Source organism: Pelmatolapia mariae, linkage group LG13 (assembly GCF_036321145.2).
Source record: "Pelmatolapia mariae isolate MD_Pm_ZW linkage group LG13, Pm_UMD_F_2, whole genome shotgun sequence".
NCBI lineage: Eukaryota > Metazoa > Chordata > Actinopteri > Cichliformes > Cichlidae > Pelmatolapia > Pelmatolapia mariae.
The window spans coordinates 4,417,652-4,437,871 of record NC_086238.1 but is presented as its reverse complement, the minus strand read 5'-3'; the positions used below and the strand labels follow the sequence as shown (position 1 = coordinate 4,437,871).

The following is a 20,220-nucleotide window of genomic DNA, read 5'->3' as shown; positions in this document are numbered from 1 at the left end:
CTGTCTGCTCATCTCTTTCAGGATATTGTCACTTGATTTGTCACTCTTCCCTTCTGTCTGCCTTATTTTTTTAATTTTTTTTGTTTTAACTTCAGTTTCTCTGCCTCTTCATGGGGCAGAAGAGACTCAGCTCTCATTTTGCATTTGCAGACAATGCCAGAATCATAAGCTTTTGAGCCTGCTGTTGTTGAAGATATTATAGAAAGATAGAAACTGTATATGAAATTCCTAAATATAAAAATATATATAGAGAGATATCTATATAGACAGAAATATTTTGATTTGTTTGTTGTCCCTTAAATTCCCAGCCATGGTATTCATTGCGGCCTAATCTGGAAAAAAAAAAAAAAAAAAAAGGAAGGGGGGGGGGAACACCCCCCCCCCCCCCCCACCCAATAAAACAACCCATGATGCTGCACGCACCGTTCCCACACAGCAGCGTTCCAAAGACAGGGTTTGGGGTAAAGGAATTCCAACCGCCCCCTCATCCTTAACACGTGCGCACACACAATCCTGCTCATGCTACAGCTTGCCTTTTTCTATCTCTCTGATATCCTGTGTTTATATATATATTAAAAAAAGAAGAAAAAACAAAAAAATACCTTCTTTTTTTTTTGGTTTAGATTGTAAACATTTATTTACTTAAAAATATGCTTTTTTTTGGTATACTTTTTTTTTTTTTTTTTTTTTTAAATTACTATTGCTGTGGTCCTGTTACAAATGGATAAAGAAAACAACAAGAGGAACCTGAAACATACCTTTTACAACATATTGGGAGACTTGGGTTTCGGCTATTCACTGTATGAAGTTAAAGGAGGGACACTGTAGACAGAGGAGAAGGGGTTCTACACTGAGAGTTAAATTCACGGTCACTGAATTGGTGTCCTTTTCTTTTTTCCCCTCTTTCCCCACAACCACCTTCATTGACTTTACCTTGAAGGCACAGGACAGTTGCTGATTTAGGTTGGGTTTGAGTTTACCAGGAGTCTTTTGTGTTAACCTAAGCACTAAAAAAGTGATGGAAGCTTTAGAAATGGATATTTGTCAGGAAAAAACTCAAGTCTTTTACAGTGTGCACACACATGCATTGTCTATGTGTGTGTGTAGTATTTAGATGGGGTTAAAATATGCTATAAGTACAGACAAACCTGTAATATACACTTATTCAATCATTTAATAGCAAATGTAATGTGCTTTCTGAAGTGGCAGTATTGGAAGAGAATAGACCTAACAGAGATTGCTGGCTGGTTAATGTTATTGTGGTACACTTGCTCTTGGTGCCATATGACAAATAGGTACTTGAATGTGTAGTTCTTTTGCAGTTACAGTTGTTTTAATGCAATGGTATAACTTTTCTTTGTGGTGGAGGGAGTGGGAGGGGTGGTATCTCCTATTGGTGCATGTTTTGTGATTGAGGAAGAAGTGTAATTTGCGTGTGATATGCACTGGGTGGGCGGGTGGGTGATAATGTGGACAATGTTCAGTGTGGTGGAACACAATGTTGGAGAGGAAAGGCAGTGATAGAGGAACAGCCTGTAGATGAACTGGAGCACAAATGACGATATTAATTCACTTTTAGGGACTTAACGTACAAATGAGATTTCCCTTACTTTAAAACCCCAAACCGCATGTTTCCCATCATTCCCATTGTGAACGTTGTCATATCTCATATTCACATACTTTTTAACATTGTGCAAGCTTTTACCACACTGAACATGGTCTTCAGTTTAGGTTTTTGTTTAAGCTATATCAGACACTGGGCTTGGAGAGAATTTAAGGGAGGGAAGGACAGAGAAACATTTATTTTTCTGAATGTAATTCTTCATTACTCACACTGATTCCACTGCATGGACTGAATACAAGCAGCACTGCAGCATCACATTCTCTCCTCATCTGTCATTTAATGCCAGAACAAGCTACCTTGGCTTCCTTTGTTAAAAAAAAAAAAAGAAAGTATATACTTGATCATCATTCTGATTGTGGAATATAATGTCAGAACATATGTGGGAAGACATAAGATAAAGGAGACTTTGAAAGTTTGGCAATGCCTGGATAATTTGACCCTGACTTGTTGCTATGATTTAACATTCTGTTGAGTAAAGAGAATTTTACAAGCATTTGGTTTCCTGAACCTGTCAGTTATTTTTGGGCCGGGTTGAAGGGTTACATTCCCTGTGGGCTTTTTAGCTTAGACTTGTGTTTCTGGTCACTCTTTATATACAAGTAGAAATTCCAGGTTGTTGTTGTTTTTTTTTTTTTTTCAGGATATTTTTTAGCTCCTAAAACATCAGGAAATCATCACCTTTGACATTTGAGAAAGCTAAAGGAAGGGGACGTTTATAGGACACCTCAAGTGTACACCATCCCTTGGTCCAGCGTGCTTTATAATGTTGAAAGACCAAATGATTAACATAAATGTCAATAAAAGACTGAAAAGTTTAAACAGCTATGCTTTTTGCGGTTTTAGTTTGAAATGTCAGCTATTATCATGTAAGCAATTAAAGTTCAGCACAACACAACAGCAAAGCTGTATTTTATGTATATTTTTTTCCAGTTTAGGATCTGTGAGCTGTGAAAAGAAATGTTAATCGACACATTGTTGAAGCAAGCAAGAGGGCGTTTTGTACAAGAATAAGTTACCATATAGGTCAGAAAAGAGAGCGGCAAGTCTAGACGTGAGACAGGCACTCAAATGTGTCAAGGGTTCCTTTTTTTGTAATTTATCACAAGTCACAAGATGGTAAATCAGTGGCAATAATAATACAAGATCGATTCCTAGAAATCTGTGATACTGTAAAGTGCAAATTAAAAAGGAATCCTATCATTTGTAAATCTTAAACCCATGTATTTTCTTCACAAGGGAAAATAGAAAACATCAAATGCTTAAAGTGAAAAAGTGTAGCATTAATAAAAAGTCCCTGAAATGTTTATACATTTTTAGCATCCCTTCTCTCGACAACAGTTCATAAACTTGTAGGAACTGAGACCAGTTCCAAAGGTTTTCAGTTTGGTCTTTAATCTGTATGGAGGGAGTCAGGAGAGAGGTCACCAAAAACACAATGCCAGTACAGTTAAAGCATACCTGGGTAAGGAAAATAATGTAACACTATCAGTCATGGATTGGCCTCTCCAGAGGCTGGACCTCAACATTACTGAAACAATGTGGGATCATCTTGATAGGGAACACTACAAAAGGCAGCCAACATCCAAAGAAGAGCTTTGAAATGTTCTTTAAGAAGCCTGGTCAACCATTCCTAAAGACTTCTTAAAAAAAAAAATGCTTACCTATGAGAGGCTGTGCTAAAAAGAAAATAAAGGTGATCACATCAAATATACACTTGTTAGAACAAAGTCAGATTTCTGCCAGCGTTAAGAAGTTTAAGTACACATTTAATCCCTGAGATAATATAAGATAAACAAGTGCAATTTCAGCAGTACATCTTTCTCCATGATAAATGTGTAAAAAAATAAAGACAGATAAAGTTCTGCTAGCTCACTGTGTAGAACGTCCAGTATTTATAAACCATAAAGTTTTTGTTAATTGACAGCAAATTTTTCTATTTAGTTTGCAGAAATTTCTAAAGATGATAAAAAAAAACAGGAATACTGTACTTCTGTCATTAAGTAATGGATACACAATTAAAACACGTTATTGTAGTACGAATGACTGTGACAGAAGTTATTTATCAGCAGGAAAAGCTGTAAAATTTACAAAAACACAGTAAAGTCTAAAAATGTATGCCCTTGGAGACTGTGTCTGTCCAATTTTGGCCCCAGAACTTTAAGTTGGACACCCTTGATTTAGGTTGTATTTTATGTATATTTGTTCAGTTTAGGATCTGTGAGCTGTGAAAGGAAATGTTAATCAACACGTTGTGATGCGTTTTCTAAAAATTAAAGAAATGGAGTAGCTCTTGGGGTTTTGAAATATCTTCTGTATTTTAATGTTGGTGTTAAAATTCACAAATCCTAAAATAGGAAACACATTTAGTTCAGGTGCATCTTTATCGCCTACAATATTAAAAGGCATCTTGCGCCTTGGTGCTTTTGTTTGGTTTGGAAGGTTTTGAAGTAACTGATGTCTCAGTCGTAGTTAATACTGTGTACTGAAAAAACGCTAATCTGTAACCAGTCCCATCAACTCTCCACTTTCCCACATTCCACAGGTGTGTCAGAGACAGGCTCTACTCCGTGTACTATGACCCTCTGACTGCAGTCATATCTTTAATGTGCGCTCTCCGAGTCACTCATTGTTCTTGAGGCGAGCTACACAACTCGACACGGTTCGTTTTAACAAACAACATGAGTTATAGAAAAGACTCCGACAGCGTGGAGCTCGGGGAGTGCACCAGAAACCCGGGTTATAAGGATGTAGACGGAGACGGGCCAGCAGCGAGGGACAACATCAGCGTCTCCGACAGCGAGGAGAAGCGGGACTCCATCGGCGTGAAGCGGCTCTCAGACGCGCGAGATGAGTACACGCAGATCAAACCGTACGCCGGGATGCCTAAGGAGGTGCTGGTGCTGTACTCCTCTAAGGCCCGGTACCGAGTGCCCCGAGAGATCCTGTTCTGGCTAACGGTGTGCTGCACCCTGGCTCTGGTGGCGGTCACCATCGCGGTGATCGCGCTTTCTCCGAAGTGCCTGAGCTGGTGGCAGGCCTCCCCGGTGTACCAGATTTACCCCCGGTCCTTCAAAGACTCCGACGGGGATGGGGTGGGAGACCTCAAAGGTAAGACACTCAAAGCACTGCTGCAAGCTCCGATAACGACTATTCGAAGATTTTCATTAAAACAGGTGTTTTTATGGACGACACCAATGACGCTCCGCTTCCAGCAGTGGAAGGCACATACTGTTACACTTTTGAGTCACTTAGAGCGTTTCCATATTATATTGTGCATTTCAAACTACTGTACTTTTAACACCTTTAGGCCATATTATAAATACTTCCCCATATACTCTTATAGATTTGAGTAGCCTACTATTGAAATCCTGCAAAATCGCTGTGCTTTTTTGCCAGATAAAGCCTCCTATGAACTCTTCAGGCTTCATTTTTTTTTTAAAACAATGTAGCACCCTTTCTGAGATTGCCAAATTTTTGTAAATCCACAAAGTATACACCATGTCCTGGTAGATTTTTCACTCTGTCAACCTAACAGCTGCTCTTATCAGTTTCTTATATTTGGTCACTTATACAAGAGTACATTATTAACTTTATTTAACCATTAGTAATAATAATAAACTATACAAAGGGAATGGTAAAACTGCATCTCGTTGTTTTCAATGGCTCATTTATAATATTAAATATGCAGATGCTTTTTTAGAGGGAAATGACAGTGCTCTCACTATATTGCATTATTTCCTATAAAAATTTACTAATGCAATGCAGTATTATCTTTTCCTATCCATAGTCCTTCAGTTTATTAGGACTCTGAATTTCAGCACCGAGTGGTTACAGTAGATCCTGTATCTCCCGTCTGACAGGCATCAGGGAGAAGCTGGACCACTTTGAATACCTTAACATCAAGTCAATTTGGATCAGCCCTTTCTACCGTTCTCCCATGAAAGACTTTGGGTATGATGTGGAGGACTTCCGTGATATTGATCCACTCTTTGGAACCATGAAGGACTTTGAGGACCTCCTGGCAGCAATGCACAGCAAAGGTGTGCACTTTGAATACCCTTGTTTATGTGAAAATGTGAAGCTAGAAGGTGGTTTTGGGGGGTAAGATTGTTTTTTATAGCAGGCTGCATGTCTGACACACAAATACCTGTCTCCATTTCCACCAGGTTTGAAGCTGATCATGGATTTCATTCCCAATCATACCAGTGATCTACACCGCTGGTTCAACTTGAGCCGGACTAGAGATCCTCACTATGAAGATTATTACGTCTGGACTGACTGCAAACCAGACGGACCGAAGCCTAATAACTGGGTTGGTGCTTGTACTGTTCTTTTCTACCTGGTTTATGATTTTGTTTTCTGCACATTTTCACTGAACCTTCACCAAGTTCATAGTACTAAACAGGTGCAATGTACTGGAATTTATATCAGATTTGTTTCCCATCTTGCACTCAGGTGAGTATCTTTGGGAACTCATCATGGACATACGATGAAGTTAGAGGGCAATGCTACCTCCACCAGTTTCTCAAGGAGCAACCAGACCTGAACTTCAGAAACCCAGATGTCATCAAAGAGATGATTGTAAGATTACTGGAACATGCAGTGACACACACACAGACACACAAAAGCTCAGCTACTGACTCATTTCTTAAAGTACATTCAGTAATGCAATGTGCTAAAATCATGTGTTTTCTTCATCTGTTCTGTCTTTCACTGTATTATCATTCTTGTGTCCTCTGTCCACCTTTAACAGTAATGTGTGACACACTGATTATACATTAACTTGTACCAGTTAACCTATGTTTTTAATTGTGGCTGCACACAGCGCAAAGTACAACAGAAGCAATAATGGGCTGTACATAAACATTATTCCTACTCAACTGTCTTTGCTATAGTTGAATGATTTTATCTTTCTGCAGCCTTTTCACACATAATGTAGATGCTAGTTTAATTGCTCTATATACATTTTTTTCCCCTCAATTTTAGGATATTATTCATTTCTGGCTGGAGAAGGGAGTGGATGGCTTCAGGATGGATGCAGTGAAGCACATGCTGGAGGCTCCACACATGAGGGATGAACCACAGGTTGATCCAAACAAGCCACCCGTGAGTGTTAAACTACACATCTAACCTCATTGGTTTTGTTGAGTTCAGCTAAAATGACTCGTCACTAATGGGCGCTGCTTGTGTCAGACAACAAAACCTGCTGGCTTTGTGCTAGCTGCCATCTGCTCACACACTGACTTGACAAAGACAGTCACATAGCTGACATTTTCATTTTTAATAGTGATAGACAGAGTGGGCGTAACAGGTGAAGGTGTAGCAGTTGTTGAGTGACAGTTGTGATTAGATGATTTTGAGTCTTGTCACAAGAACACATTCATTTGCACTACTTTTATGACAGTACAGTAAACTCATTGTCATGTACAAGTTTGATCTAAACCTTGTGTCATTGTGTGCTTCAGGGTTCAAGAGACGCTCTTATGCACACCTTATTTGTGATGATGTTTTTTTGAGTCACTGTTACATTCATATCCGCTCAAAGCAGTCGGGCCATTTTCCTCTGACGTAAAAGCGCTAGGACTTTCAAGCATTTTTAAGTTGGGACTTGTTATGATGCAAAATCAATTTTAAGATTATGCATTTGTTTTGGTAAAAGATTAACCACCAGGTTAACTTACCCCTAAGTCTGGGCTCATTTTGCCCAACAGCCACCACTGTGGAAAAAGAAAGCCAGAGCCACGTTTTGGCTAAAGCAATCACACGTGTTTACTCACTGGCACTTCATCAACATGTGATATAACTTTATAACCTAAGATAAATAGCTTTTGACGTGAAACTGATAGATGATATCTGTTATGCCAATAAAAACTTCGACAGGCAAAAAGCATTTTATAGTGAAAAACTTTTAAATGTGGTTCAGGGGGTTGGGAAGCTCATCTGTGACCGGAAGGTTGCCCTTTCGATCCCCCTGCTCTCTCTGTCCTGATCATTGTGTCCTTGGGCAAGACACTTTGCCCTACCGCCTACTGGTGTTGGCCAGAGGGGCCGATGGTGCGATATGGCAGCCTCGCTTCTGTCAGTCTGTCCCAGGGCAGCTGTGGCTACAACTGTGGTTTGCCTGCACCAGTGTGTGAATGTGAGAGTGAATGAATAGTGGAATTGTAAAGCGCTTTGGGTGCCTAGAAAAGCGCTATATAAATGCAATCCATTATAAATATCTACTTCATCTATAAGGTTCTTTGTTCTGCAGTAAGTTGAAAAAGGAAAATGCTCAACAAATTTGGGGTTAAATGACAAGAACTGTGCATCGTTGCTCAGATAAAGGTGCTGGATGAACTTAACAGTTCTAAGAATCCAAGCTGTAACTTAGAGTTATGCAGGCATAATTTGATTTTATTGACTTATGTAATATCTGAAATGTCAGAGTCCAAAATTTAACGATCTGATCCATGAAAGCAGCTTTACTGAAGAAGCACTTTCCCTTGTTGCTCGTAGAACAAAAATAATCAAAAGCTGAGTGGGACTGTTCACACTGTGTATGATGTATCACTGATTATTTATCTCTAGCTTAAATGTCAGCTTCATAATCATGTGAGGAACACACTGTTTGTGAAACTCAAAGGGTTCGTGATACATGCTGAATTAAGGTCAAAGAGGCTGAAGATATTTCTCACAGAGGAAAGATTAGAAGCAAAGGAGCATATTTTGGTGGATTAGCAAGTCATTGGAGTTTACTTACGACTGCAGGGTAAAACCATAACACTGGGACTCTTTTACTGACTGATGACTGAGAATTTATACCCACAGATTTGCAGTTAGGTTACATTTTTACAGTCTGATCATGTTTAACCACAAGGTAATTTTTAAACAAAACAACACTAACTCTTTGCCATCTTAGAAACAGTAATGCATTTTTACAAACCACTGGAACTACAATTCTGCAATTGAGAAAGATATGTAAAAGTTTATAGGCGTATTACGAATTTTATCACACCCTCAGTCGTGATTCAGCTAAATATGAATCAGAAACCATCTGTCTCTACATTCTTGCTTTAGTGGTTTATGCTGTGGTTGCTGTTGGCTGAATGGTTCACTTGCCTGTTATTAGGCCAGCTTAATGGCTTGAGATTATCTTTCACAAAAAGACATGCACATTAGGTGTAATTTTAGAACTGTGACATCACTGTCTCTATGCAGGTCTATGGCTCATTCCCTTAAATCTGTAAACCCAATGCTTTACACTCTGGTAACACCAATAGTTGTCCAGTGAGTCAGATTTCCTCAGCGCCTCCATAATTAGAACTTAACAAGATGTTTTTTCTTCCTTTGCCTTTCTCGCCCATTTAATTTGGACAGTTACAAAAATAACAAATCTGAAGAATTAGCAGAAACTTTCTTAATCCACAGTTTCTCACTCAGCAAACTTTGCTCAAAGAAAATACAAACTCTAACTCCAGCACACAGCCTGAAAGTAGCTAAGCTATACTAAAATTGCATAATCACTACATAACCTTATATTTCTATCCAGGAGTTGGTAACTACAGAGTGGGATCTTCACAGTGACTACACCACCAGTCAGGTGGGCTTGCACGACATACTGAGGGAGTTTAGAGCACAGATGGACATCTACAGTCAAGAGCCTGGCAGATACAGGTAGGAAAGTGATTAAGTGCATTCAATATTACTATGGCAGAAAAGATAAACTTGTAATGCACTCGCCTACTTAATTATTACTACCTGTAATTATCATGTCACAATCATCTTTAATTTTAAAGACCTTTTGCTTATACAATGCACTAATGTTCAAACCAAACGATTTCATTAAATATGCTAATAAAAGCAACTTGAAATCTAGAATAAGGAATTAAGCCCAGATTTTTAAAATTATTTCAAATAAGGACACACTGGTATTTTAGAGTAGGATAAACAAAATCAGCTATTAGACAATATCCTGACACAAGTCATCGCGGTTTCTGTGTCATATCACATGCAAAATAAATTCCTCCTGTGCTGCAGATTCATGGTAATAGAGTCATACGATTATGAAGAGGTGTACAAGACCATGATGTACTATGGCACGAGGCTGGAAAAGGAAGGTGACTTCCCCTTTAACTTTTACCTGCTGGATCTACCCCAAAACACCAGTGGAGTATGGGCTAAGCATCTGGTCCACCTCTGGATGGGCAACATGCCCAAAGGAAAATGGCCCAACTGGGTGGTGAGTTCTTAAACTCATATTTATATATTTATTTCCTCGCTTTTTACAATGGTAAAAACCACAGGATCAGTAGCGTCATGTCCTGCATACTGTGGCACATAACATGCCGAAATCATCAGATTAAGGAATGTGTCAGCAGCATTCATAAGAATGAACTGTCGAGTCATCCTTAGTAGACTGTCTGCCTGAGATCATGCTTCTCACACTTCTGTTGTCATATCTTTCTAATCATAGGTTGGTTTATGTATTTGTTAATCATCAACCCCTTTGCAGTGATAGTTTGACAAACACTAGGCAATTAAATTTAATTTGTCAACACAAAAACACTCCTGTAAAGCTAAATAATTAGTAGCTGAGTAAAAGTAAATTAAGCATGTCTATTTTCTGTAATTATTATTGATTAGGCTCAAAAGTATAGCCTTTTTACTTTATGTGCATCTTCAGACTTTAGCGCCTAACACATATTAAGAAAACAAATATGTGTGCATATCTCTTTCCTGAATGACCTAACCCATCCCTTTCAGCCCACCTCCTTACTTCCTAATTTCTTAATCAACCCTTTGTCTTGTTTTTCTCTTACCTACACTGTTATCAGGTTGGAAACCATGACAGGACTCGGATTTCTTCCAGTGCTGGTCAACTCTATGTTCGTGCCATCAACATGCTGCTGCTGACCCTTCCAGGCACAGCCACTACCTACTACGGCGAGGAGATCGGCATGGAGAACATTAACGTGACAGCAAGTCAGATACAAGACCCAGCCGGCAAATACAATACAGTCAGTACTGTGCACACACTGAAGAAACCTTTAAACCCTCACTGTCACACATCTCTGTGAGAGGTCCTTAAAAATAACCAGTTTAATGTCATTTTAAAAATAACAATAAATAAACATAAATAACAACATAAATGTCTTCACTTTAAAGGACATTTTTGCAGTCTTGTTGTATCTAATACACTGGCGACTGTATACATGAGCAAATATACCAAAATGATTCCTCTGCTTTCACTGCAGAGTGCCAGTCGAGACCCTCAGCGTTCTCCATTGCAGTGGAATGCTGACATGAACGCAGGTTTTAATGATAAAACAAATCTCACCTGGTTGCCACTACACCCCGATTATGAAACGGTCAACGTGGAGGTATAGATCTGTTTTTCTAATGTTCAACTTTGAAGAAAGATCGTTTTCTTATGTGTATCTTTCTATGGTTCATCTGTCCTCCTCTCATTCCTTTATTCCCAGGCCCAGATGAAAGATGATGGTTCTGTTCTGGCTCAGTACCGCTTCCTGAACACCCTGCGTCAATCAGAGCTCCCCCTTAACCGTGGATGGTTCTGCTACATCCACGCTGATGCCAATGTCTTCTCTTACATCAGAGAGCTTGATGGACTTAAGCGAGCTTTCCTCATAGTGGTTAACTTTGGTAAAGAATCAGCTGTCACAGATCTCTCCTCTGTTCCTGAGCTGCCAGACGAGTTGAAGGTGCTGATGAGCACCAACATAGCCAATGATGGCAAAGTGTTTCCAAAGTCTCGCATCCAGACAGAAGTAGGAGAGGGTTTGGTGATTCAGTACTCCACCAACACTCGGTTTAATCCCAACCATCCTGAAGAGTGCTACATCTCTGAGAAGGCTTGCTATTTGGAGACCATAGGCATACTTTATAAATGTTAGTAAAAATGAAGATGAGTATCCAATAACTGCTGTATTACAGAAACAATCAAAGCATTAAGAGTTTTCTCTGGTGTTTCCTCTACAAGGTAATGATTTCTTATCTTTGAAAGTGTAACTGCTGTTATTATTATTAGATTTGGGCACCGGTCTGTCTAGTTGCCGTGATGGAAGATGCTCTGTTTTTCATGCCCGACTGCTTCTTCATAGCCTCGCTATCTTCTCCGCTTGCGTCGAGGCCGAGGAGGGTCCAGGCCTAGCTCCATGTACAGAAATGCAAGCTTGAGGGCTTCCTTTGTTATGGAATAAAAAACAAACAAACACTATGTATCTGTCATCACCCATCCAAGTGCTAAAACTCAAACTTTTACATTCATAAGGCAAATTATAGATTATATATTAAGAAGGCTTTCTCAGATTTGGCTGTTTATCACACACGTACATGACGTCATGGTGCATTTGTAATAAACAAAATCACATCTACAGGTAAAAGGACTCCTTGATTTAACTGACTTTGTACCTCAATTTTAAAGCTGTGAGACAGATAGTATACTGCAATCAAGCGCTTGCTCTGTGCTTACTAATATTTCAGGTCTCAGTGTTGGTGTGCATTCTGATGGGACATTAAGAGCCACTCATAATTTTCAGCAAGTAAAAATGTCTCATACCAGAAAATATTTGTGTCCAATTTTCAGATCAATTTGTCCTTAAAAAGACTGCAAAATAAAAACATCAATCTTTTCAAGAAGGTTTTAGCTTCAGGAAAATTCATTTACCTCCTCCAGCATTAGCTCAAAGTCTTCTGTTCCAAGGTGATTTGCTCCAGGTTGGATATTCAGAGCTATGTTTGGTGCTGGTTTACACTCTAAAATTAAACGTACACAAACAGATTCAAGAGCCAAGTAAGGGCAGACAATACTTAAAATTAACATTTTCTCTAAAATGTTCTTTTCTCTGCTCCCCTTCTCTGCCCATTTCCCCCCCAAATCATCTTTTTCAGTCTTTTGTCTTTGCTTTCACTCATTTATCCTCCCATCTGATATCCCCCTGCCTCCCCTCCCTGTCTCTGTGGTATGGACTGTTTCACAAGTGCGGTCTTGACCTTGACAGCTCCCAGTCTGTGGCGTCTAATCTCTTGCTCTGATACACTATCTCTTTACCATGCTAATGGGCCTGCCCACCCGCCAGGATGTGTCTATGCCATCAGCACTTTATCAAAGACTCCGGAGAACAGAGAGAGACAGATTAGGGAGACATATACACACACACACGCACGTGCACACACACACATGCACGCACACACATATACACATACACACACACGCACGAGCACACACACACATGCACGCACACACATATACACAGACACAGACACTTAAGCTGCCTGGTGTATGTGTGAACAACAGAAAAGTGAGCGAGGGTAACGGAGAGAGATAATGTGTGCATTTGAAACAGGAGCAGAGGAGGCAGTGCGAGAGAGAGGGGTGTAAATAAGGAGTACCACCAACGTGGTGAAGGGAGATTATAAGTGAGAGGGAGAAAGAGCCTGTCAGGGGGAAATTAGAGCAATTAGCTGACACACACATACGCACACTCACAGACACACACACACAAAACGCATGTATACACAGAGGCAAGCTTTACTACAAGGTGACCTATGCAACATTTTGGTCATCAACTTAAATGCTGTTAGCACTTCCCCTGACAGATAGCCATGCATCTGCTACTGCTACCTCTCCCAACATGCACACTGAAACTACTATTGGGGGATGACCCTATGCTATTAAAACCTCTGATCATGCAGAAATTACTCCTAAAAGGACGAGGACAATGTATGCTGAGATGCACACAAAGACAAATGCACACCCCCATAGAATGAGGTATTCAAACACACAATAATATGCATGGCTGCATACTTGGACAAAATGACTTGAGTACCTGACTTTGGCTTCATGCTGGAGTGTGTATGAACGGCTTTCTTTAGTTGTTCAGTGTATTTAAGGACGCCTGCCAGAGGAACCACGTTGTCACCACTGTAGGCTGTCAGCAGCATCGATGGGTAATGCTGTATCACACAAACACAGTCACACACACACACACACACACGCACATTTTAAATTACATACTGTAGTTTACATTATGATGTTTACCAAAGGTATTAATTATCAATGGCCCTCAATGTGTCCCTACAGTGTTTCATGGAATTAAACCAAACATCCTATAATAGATGTCATTAGTTGTTTTCAAAAACTGGCTGAAAAGCACTAATTGAACTAGAGCTGTTTTGAATAATGGCTCTGGACCAAAATGTTAGCCAGGAGAATTTAAAACTGGGTTTCAGCTTTGGCTGAAATAGATGTCAGTTACCTCGCATTAGGTACAGGACAATTTTTATTGCATTGGAAATTTGAAATCAAATACACCAACCTGGTCCACCTACAGGTAAGACTGAGTCCCAGAAAGGTTGGGACTCACCTGCAGTTTGTTACCTGCTCAAAGCATCCGTCAATGCATTTGATCAGCATTCAACTATGATTGAGGTGATTGAAACACGTATGTGCATATGCAAACACATGTATAAAGCAAAACATTACATCAAGTGGTAACACAAACAAAAATACTATTTTCTGTTAAGCCAGTTAAGAAAAATACAGCTGCATTTTATTTTTATATTCTGTTTTCCTCTCCATACCTGAGGAGTGATGTTGTGAAGGGGACAGTAGGAGGTGATGATATGTCTGTGTTCTGGGTTTCCCACTGGGTCCCCCCATTCATCTCTATCCTCTAAAGTCAGAGGCAGGCTGTGATCCTCCATAGTCCCTAACACATCCAGAAACGGAGCCTGGAAACAGGAAAAGGTGTGGTTTTGGAAGTGTTTAGCTCACATCTTTACTACACGTAACCATAGAAAGACTCAGTCAAGAATATTCATCATTTTGGTAAATTTAACAACAACGTTGTATGGTTCAGGGTTTAAGCACAAAACCTCCAACGATTTAATTTCTTACCTGCAGGGTGACAGCCCGCATCAATAGTGGGTGTCTGTTGCACAGAGCTCCCACTGGCACAGCCCCAGCACTGCAGGCTGTAAGAGCGGTGAGAGAAGGAGAGGAGACTCCTAAGGAGAAAAGGTGATGGAGACAGGCTTGGAGGTCCTCAACTCCTCTCCGCTTCCCTCCCACGCAGGCTTGTCTGTGCCAAGAAAGGCCACGCTCCCCTCCACCTCTACAGAGTGTAAAAGCAAAGAACAAGTTACTTCAACTCATGGGGAGCACAAAGTTTGAATTACATATTTCACTTGCCCCCTATGACGACAATGCCTTGTCTGTCATTTCCCTAAAACAATGTAGGTAAAGGTTTTGGTCATATAAAGCATGTCTCTCATCAGTAAATAACTTTTTGAGCCAACAGGGTTTGGTTAGCTTCCTAGAGGAGTGACATTATACCTGACATGGCAGTAGGCCAGAGCCCAGCCCTGCTCCAGCATCACTTTTTTCTCTGGGTAGAACTCCATGTTAAGATCTCTGCCATAAGCACCATAGACATGGACCAGCAGCGGTGCCTGTCTCAAATGCTCCACAGGTACTGTATGAAACAATGTCACATGCACAAAGGTACCGTCCTACAAAAACACACAGAGATGGGCTTTCAGACTAAAGGAATTAATGGTAAATTATCTAGAAATAAGTCTATAAAATTTGTTACAATTATACGCCTCTGTGTTAGGTGATGATGTATGAAGAAGCACAAAATGCCCTTCTCTGTATGGTGATAAATGCTAAAAGCTTAGAGCCCTGCTGACATTGTCTTATTATTTGCGCAAATTATATTTCAAGTTTCCTCACTTGGCTGCAGGCCTCCAAGCGCGTAGTGATATAATCAGCTTGGTTCTCTGGGGAGGATCCATCTCCAGTGCCTGATAAAAGGAGCCCATTCTCAGGGTGTAGACAGTATGGAACCGGCGGATGGACTGGAGACGATATCAGGAATTCTAGCATATTTTGTTGGTCAGCCAAGCCTGGTTTCTTGGTTTTAATGGCACAAGCCCAGGATGGAAGCTTTAGTATGAGTGTAGAAATAAAAAGCTTTGAGAATATATTAATAACACTAAACCACAAACCCATAAAATTACAGAAAGTAAAGACTAAGAACAACCAAAAGGTGGTTAAAGTCTCAAACGCTAACAAGCACATAAGTATGCAAGAAATTGTGTAATAATTACCTGTACTATGTATGCATTCTTGGGGTGGATCAGAGGGACCACAATGAGAGCTAGTTCACTAACTGGCGTTCTTGCAACCAACACACAATGGTCTCTAACCACGTCCATGTCTTTAATTGTAGTGCCAGGTTCAGGCGCAAACAAAGAGACCCAGGAATCCATTGATGGCTCTGAGACAGGAGCCTGGACCACCTGGAAATTAAACGGAAAGATGAATCTCCTTCACTGAAAAACAATGTGTTAACTGGATATTAAATGTAGCACTCTGTAAAATACCACTGGTAAGTTAATAGAGCAAGTTGTGAATAGAGACCAATTGAAACAGAACATAAGGAAAATTATAGCATGTCAAAGCACAGAAACCTTTTTAAACCATTTTAACTTCTGACATTTTGTTTTCCACGTGCATTTGAAGAGAAAGTGAACAGTAGGTAAAAGCAGGTATACTCCTGTAGTTACAGAGTACACTGCATTCATGCCTGAGTCTGAATTATACGTGGTAAGTTCTGCTAGTCATTATGTATTTGTATATGTGTATTTTTGTCTGCATTATTCCCTATATTGTCACTATAGGACCAAACACTTATCCAGGTTTCCTTGGTGATGATGGGCAATTACTCATGTAAAATCTAAAAATACTATATATAAATATATATATACCTGGGACAGACTATACCTGATATTCTTGTCCAAGCCCTGTATTTGCCAGTATAATAAGCCGACTTCTCCAGTGCTCCACGTGGTATAGGAGATTGAGCTGGCGTGGCTGAACCACAAATGGCTCTAAATTTGATGTTGCTATATCACTTAGCAGCACCTCTGAACTTGTCCTGCTGTTACAGTTGATGGTCAGGATCTGTCGGTCTCTGGTCAGGGCAACCTCCACAAACACACTGGGGAGATGTCAGCAGGTCAATTAGAGATGGTGTGGGAGTAGACGCAGCTTACATGCTGCATCGCTTACACTTACTCAGGCTGCATTTCCTCAAAAACAGAGGTTATCCTGCTTCCACTGGAGGTGAGATCCAGACGAAACACTGCGCTGGAACGTAGGCCTTCCAGAGTCGTGTAAAATAGTATCTCATCTGTGGCCCACTCTTCACACATGCACACAATAATATGCAGTATTTTAAGTTTTACATCAGTGCTCTTACCTGTAACACAACTAAAATGAATTTTTATTGTGCAAAAATTTACCAAAGCTAAAGACTTTCTCCAGGGTTAGTGTCACATGTTGGGGATCCAGAAGTAGGAATCTTCTCCTTTCAAGCCTCACAACCACACACCTGATTCATCACAAAATTAAAATCCTCTAATTCAGTAAGTACAGTAGTTTAAAATGTCTTGTTTGAGTTACCTCAGCTCTTCCGTGTGAGTACATTTTAGCGATGCTGCAAGATGCCTTTCCCGTGGGGATAGACGGATTCTCTGGACCGTCCACTGAAATTTTTGCTTTCTCTTATTATTTTCAAGTCCCGTCTTCTCCAGCTCTCCAGAGATTTGTCTTAGATTTAACACCTGCTCTGGCTCCAGGTGACCTAAAAACAGAAGAAATAAGTTGGAAAGATTTCTAATGATGGACTGCATAAAAAGTTGCACATGCAGTAACAGGGATATAGTAGAAAAAAAATCCCTGTTGAGAAATAGTCTTCTGCTGCTAAACTTTAGGCTTTCAGAACTGCTAACATGAGCGGTTTAAAGACCCTCATCATGTTTGCTGCTTACTCTGTTTCTTGTCCATTCTGTATATCCCATCTTCTTCAGTGAAATATAAATGGTGATGTCCAGAGACCTTTGACAAGATAAATAACAACAACAGCTGTAAGATTAACATAATTTGAGGCTACCAAATAATCCTTTTCATGATATAAAAACTCAATTGCTGTCAACATGCATCAGGGAGGCAAACAAGTCATATTTATGATCATTATATTAAACAAATTTGCAATTCTAATTGTTGTCCATCAGTCCCACTAAGGTAATATTCAAAATCATTATAAAATAGACAAATCCAAAACAAAAGGGCATCCTCACCACTGAGTAATCAGGTATATTGGAGAACCTGTGGTATGCATCCTTTAATCTCCTCCTGAAATACTTCTGTAAGTCCTTGTACCTCTCGAGTCCGGAGCTTAGATGGTCAGACGATGATAATGAAGTATCCTAAAATAAAACAGCTTCAAAAATTACTGCAATATTCCTCCACCTATTTATTGAAGTGTCACAGTCTTTTTGAGTAAGCAAAGCACTACTGTACTTATAGTGTGAGCAATAGCTAAACATACAAGCGCTATGTTCAGCAAGTCATTGTTAGATAACCTGGCTGCCTAACTATGTCTCCTTTTGTGTAATTGTAAGGATTGACAAGGAGGTGACATGAAAAATGTTCAATGATAAAACTTAAGTTTCAGGAAACGTGACTGTTTAACTCTGAAGTGAGCAAAACACCAGAAGATATGTTTTATTGCTCTAATTGTGTTTATAAAATCTATACTGATTTTCTTTTTTATCAATGATGGAATTTATTAAAAAATTAGATGCTATGATGTCATTAGTTACAGTTTTCAATTGTATGCAAAAAAAACCCTGACTTTTAAACAGATATTTAAATTTCTTTCAGTAATTTTGGTCTGTTATTTGTTACAAAACTAATTATCCTAATTTGAATAATATTAGAAAAAAAATTATAAAGCTTAAGCTAAATTTGAGTGAATCACTGTTAAAGTATACTGCTTTATTTGAACATGACTGGCTACATATACTTTGATAAAGCACAAATTATAATGAAGTCACCACAGTGTTTTTTCATCCTTGATTACTTAATGCTTCTGTTTGAAAGAAAATATAATCCAAATTCACAAACAAATTCATTTTAGAGGTGTAATTAAAACACCTTGTGCAGAAACACTCAAAATTAAGATCTATTATGATCACATTCTTGAGTTTATAAATTCCCCAGTGTGATTGGCTGTATTGAAGCAGGTAGATGAGAGCCTGGAGAGGTGGGGGTATGCTTTGGGGAGAAGAGGTCAGCAGAAACAAGACAGAATACATGTATCTGAGTGAGAAAGAGACAGGTGTAACACTGAAGAGAAGATGAGTGAAGGTAGATGAGTTTAAACACCTGGGGTAAACCATCCAAAACGAAAAACAGTCCACACACAAAGATAGGTGAAGGAAAAAGTGAAGGTGTGGTGGAGTGGGTGGGCACGATATATTAAGGGTGATTTGTGACTGAAGGATAGCAGCAAGAGTGAAAGAGAAGATTTAGTAGATGGTAGCAAGATCTACTATGATGCGTGGTTTGGAGAGGGTGGTACTAGCAAAAGGAAAGGAGGCAGAGCTGAAGATGATAAGATTTCCACTGGGAATGACCAGGATTAACAAGATTAGTAATGAGTACATCTGAGGAACAGCTCAGATTGAGCAGTTTGGAGACAAAGTCAGAGAGGCAAGGCTGGGATGGTTTGGACATGTGCAGAGGAGAGACAGTAAATATAGTGGCAAAAAGGATGATGAATATGGAGCTGACAGGCAAGGGGAAAAGAGACGATTCCTGGATGTAGAGAAGGACATGCAGAGGGCTGATGTGACAGGGATAGGGTGAGATGGAGGCCACTGTGGTGACACCTAAAGGGAGCAGCTGACAGTAGACAAAATAGTCCCATATGACCTAATATTTGTCTTGTCAAACCAATAGGCTAATTCCTATTTAAAACAATGATAGTGATGGCAATTTAGGAAAGGCTTTATAAATAAATGATTGCGTTCATAAATGATCCAATTTGAATCTAAAGTTATTTTAAAATGCTAACCATTTGGATAGAAGAGCTTTGGGCATATTTATATAGTACTCTTGCATAAACACATGCATAACAAAACACATAGGAGGCGTTTGCCAGCACAGCGAGCCACATTCAGAGTGTCAATTTCAGCCCTATGCCCTTATCTGTGTCTCCTTACAAGACTAGTTTTGTCAACCCGGCAGAAAGACACGGTTTTCAATAATGAATGAGTTAGCGTTATCAGCGAGACGGGAGACCAGCGTGTAATCCTGCACCAAGCCAAAGGTAAGTAAAAACAGCATCTTTAACGTTGAATGAACTCCTTACCGACGAGCAACAACGCTGAAGGGACCAGGAGAGCCATGTTTTCCGTTTACAAGCGGTTAGCTCCCAGAATTTTACCCGAAATTGCATCGGAACACGAGCAGATAAGAAAAACAAAGGCGATATACACGCCATGACAAATGTTTGACCGTTAATGAGATAAAATGAACAGGTGACAGCGACGTTTGCGTGATTTTAATTAGCTAACGGTTACTATCAGGTACAGTTGGTCACATTTGCGACAGTTAGGGCATTTTAATTGCCGTATAATCCTCGCTGCTTTCTTCTACGTTAATTTTTCAGCTACGCACAACAGCCAGCGAGAACATTTTCAGGCAAATGTACGATTTCCTAAACGAATACCCGCTTGAT

General features: G+C 39.7%; 3 protein-coding genes across 4 annotated transcripts in view; 2 read left to right on the top strand and 1 right to left on the bottom strand.

Moving 5' to 3' along the window:
* The first annotated feature begins 4,098 nt into the window (after window positions 1–4,098).
* Window positions 4,099–11,520, top strand: slc3a1 (solute carrier family 3 member 1). Its single transcript, XM_063491095.1, has 10 exons — window positions 4,099–4,732; window positions 5,485–5,664; window positions 5,791–5,936; window positions 6,080–6,205; window positions 6,611–6,730; window positions 9,156–9,280; window positions 9,644–9,845; window positions 10,441–10,623; window positions 10,861–10,986; window positions 11,089–11,520. The coding sequence occupies exons 1-10, from the start codon at window positions 4,303–4,305 to the stop codon at window positions 11,518–11,520; spliced, it is 2,070 nt and encodes a 689-aa protein (XP_063347165.1). The 5' UTR covers window positions 4,099–4,302.
* A 186-nt stretch (window positions 11,521–11,706) lies between these two features.
* prepl (prolyl endopeptidase like) lies at window positions 11,707–20,196 on the bottom strand. Of its 2 annotated transcripts, none has more exons than XM_063491093.1 (15): window positions 19,852–20,196; window positions 17,774–17,902; window positions 17,465–17,531; window positions 17,097–17,277; window positions 16,937–17,025; window positions 16,710–16,836; window positions 16,416–16,632; window positions 15,740–15,931; window positions 15,363–15,575; window positions 14,964–15,139; window positions 14,526–14,742; window positions 14,210–14,359; window positions 13,456–13,582; window positions 12,294–12,382; window positions 11,707–11,810 (listed from the first exon to the last, which is right to left on the bottom strand). In XM_063491093.1, exons 1-15 carry the CDS (start codon window positions 19,981–19,983, stop codon window positions 11,733–11,735), a joined length of 2,184 nt encoding a protein of 727 aa, XP_063347163.1. In that variant the 5' UTR covers window positions 19,984–20,196; the 3' UTR covers window positions 11,707–11,732. The 2 variants fall into 2 exon arrangements, with proteins under 2 accessions (XP_063347163.1, XP_063347164.1); XM_063491094.1 differs by having other exon boundaries at window positions 15,363–15,542.
* camkmt (calmodulin-lysine N-methyltransferase) overlaps window positions 19,676–20,220 on the top strand; it is a 112,263-nt gene continuing 111,718 nt past the window's right edge. Inside the window, exon 1 of the mRNA XM_063491097.1 lies at window positions 19,676–19,809. The gene's annotated coding sequence lies outside the window, so the exon portion shown is untranslated. The remainder of the gene's footprint in view (window positions 19,810–20,220) is intronic.

Coding starts and splice junctions, on each gene's coding strand:
- slc3a1 (XM_063491095.1), top strand. CDS start 4,303: ATGAGTTATAGAAAAGACTCCGACAGCGTGGAGCTCGGGGAGTGCACC. Junction 5,665..5,790: donor GGCAGCAATGCACAGCAAAG/GTGTGCACTTTG, acceptor CATTTCCACCAG/GTTTGAAGCTGATCATGGAT. Junction 9,281..9,643: donor CAAGAGCCTGGCAGATACAG/GTAGGAAAGTGA, acceptor CCTGTGCTGCAG/ATTCATGGTAATAGAGTCAT.
- prepl (XM_063491093.1), bottom strand. CDS start 19,983: ATGGCGTGTATATCGCCTTTGTTTTTCTTATCTGCTCGTGTTCCGATG. Junction 15,576..15,739: donor AGAATGCATACATAGTACAG/GTAATTATTACA, acceptor CTCATACTAAAG/CTTCCATCCTGGGCTTGTGC. Junction 14,743..14,963: donor CTGGCCTACTGCCATGTCAG/GTATAATGTCAC, acceptor TACACTCTGTAG/AGGTGGAGGGGAGCGTGGCC.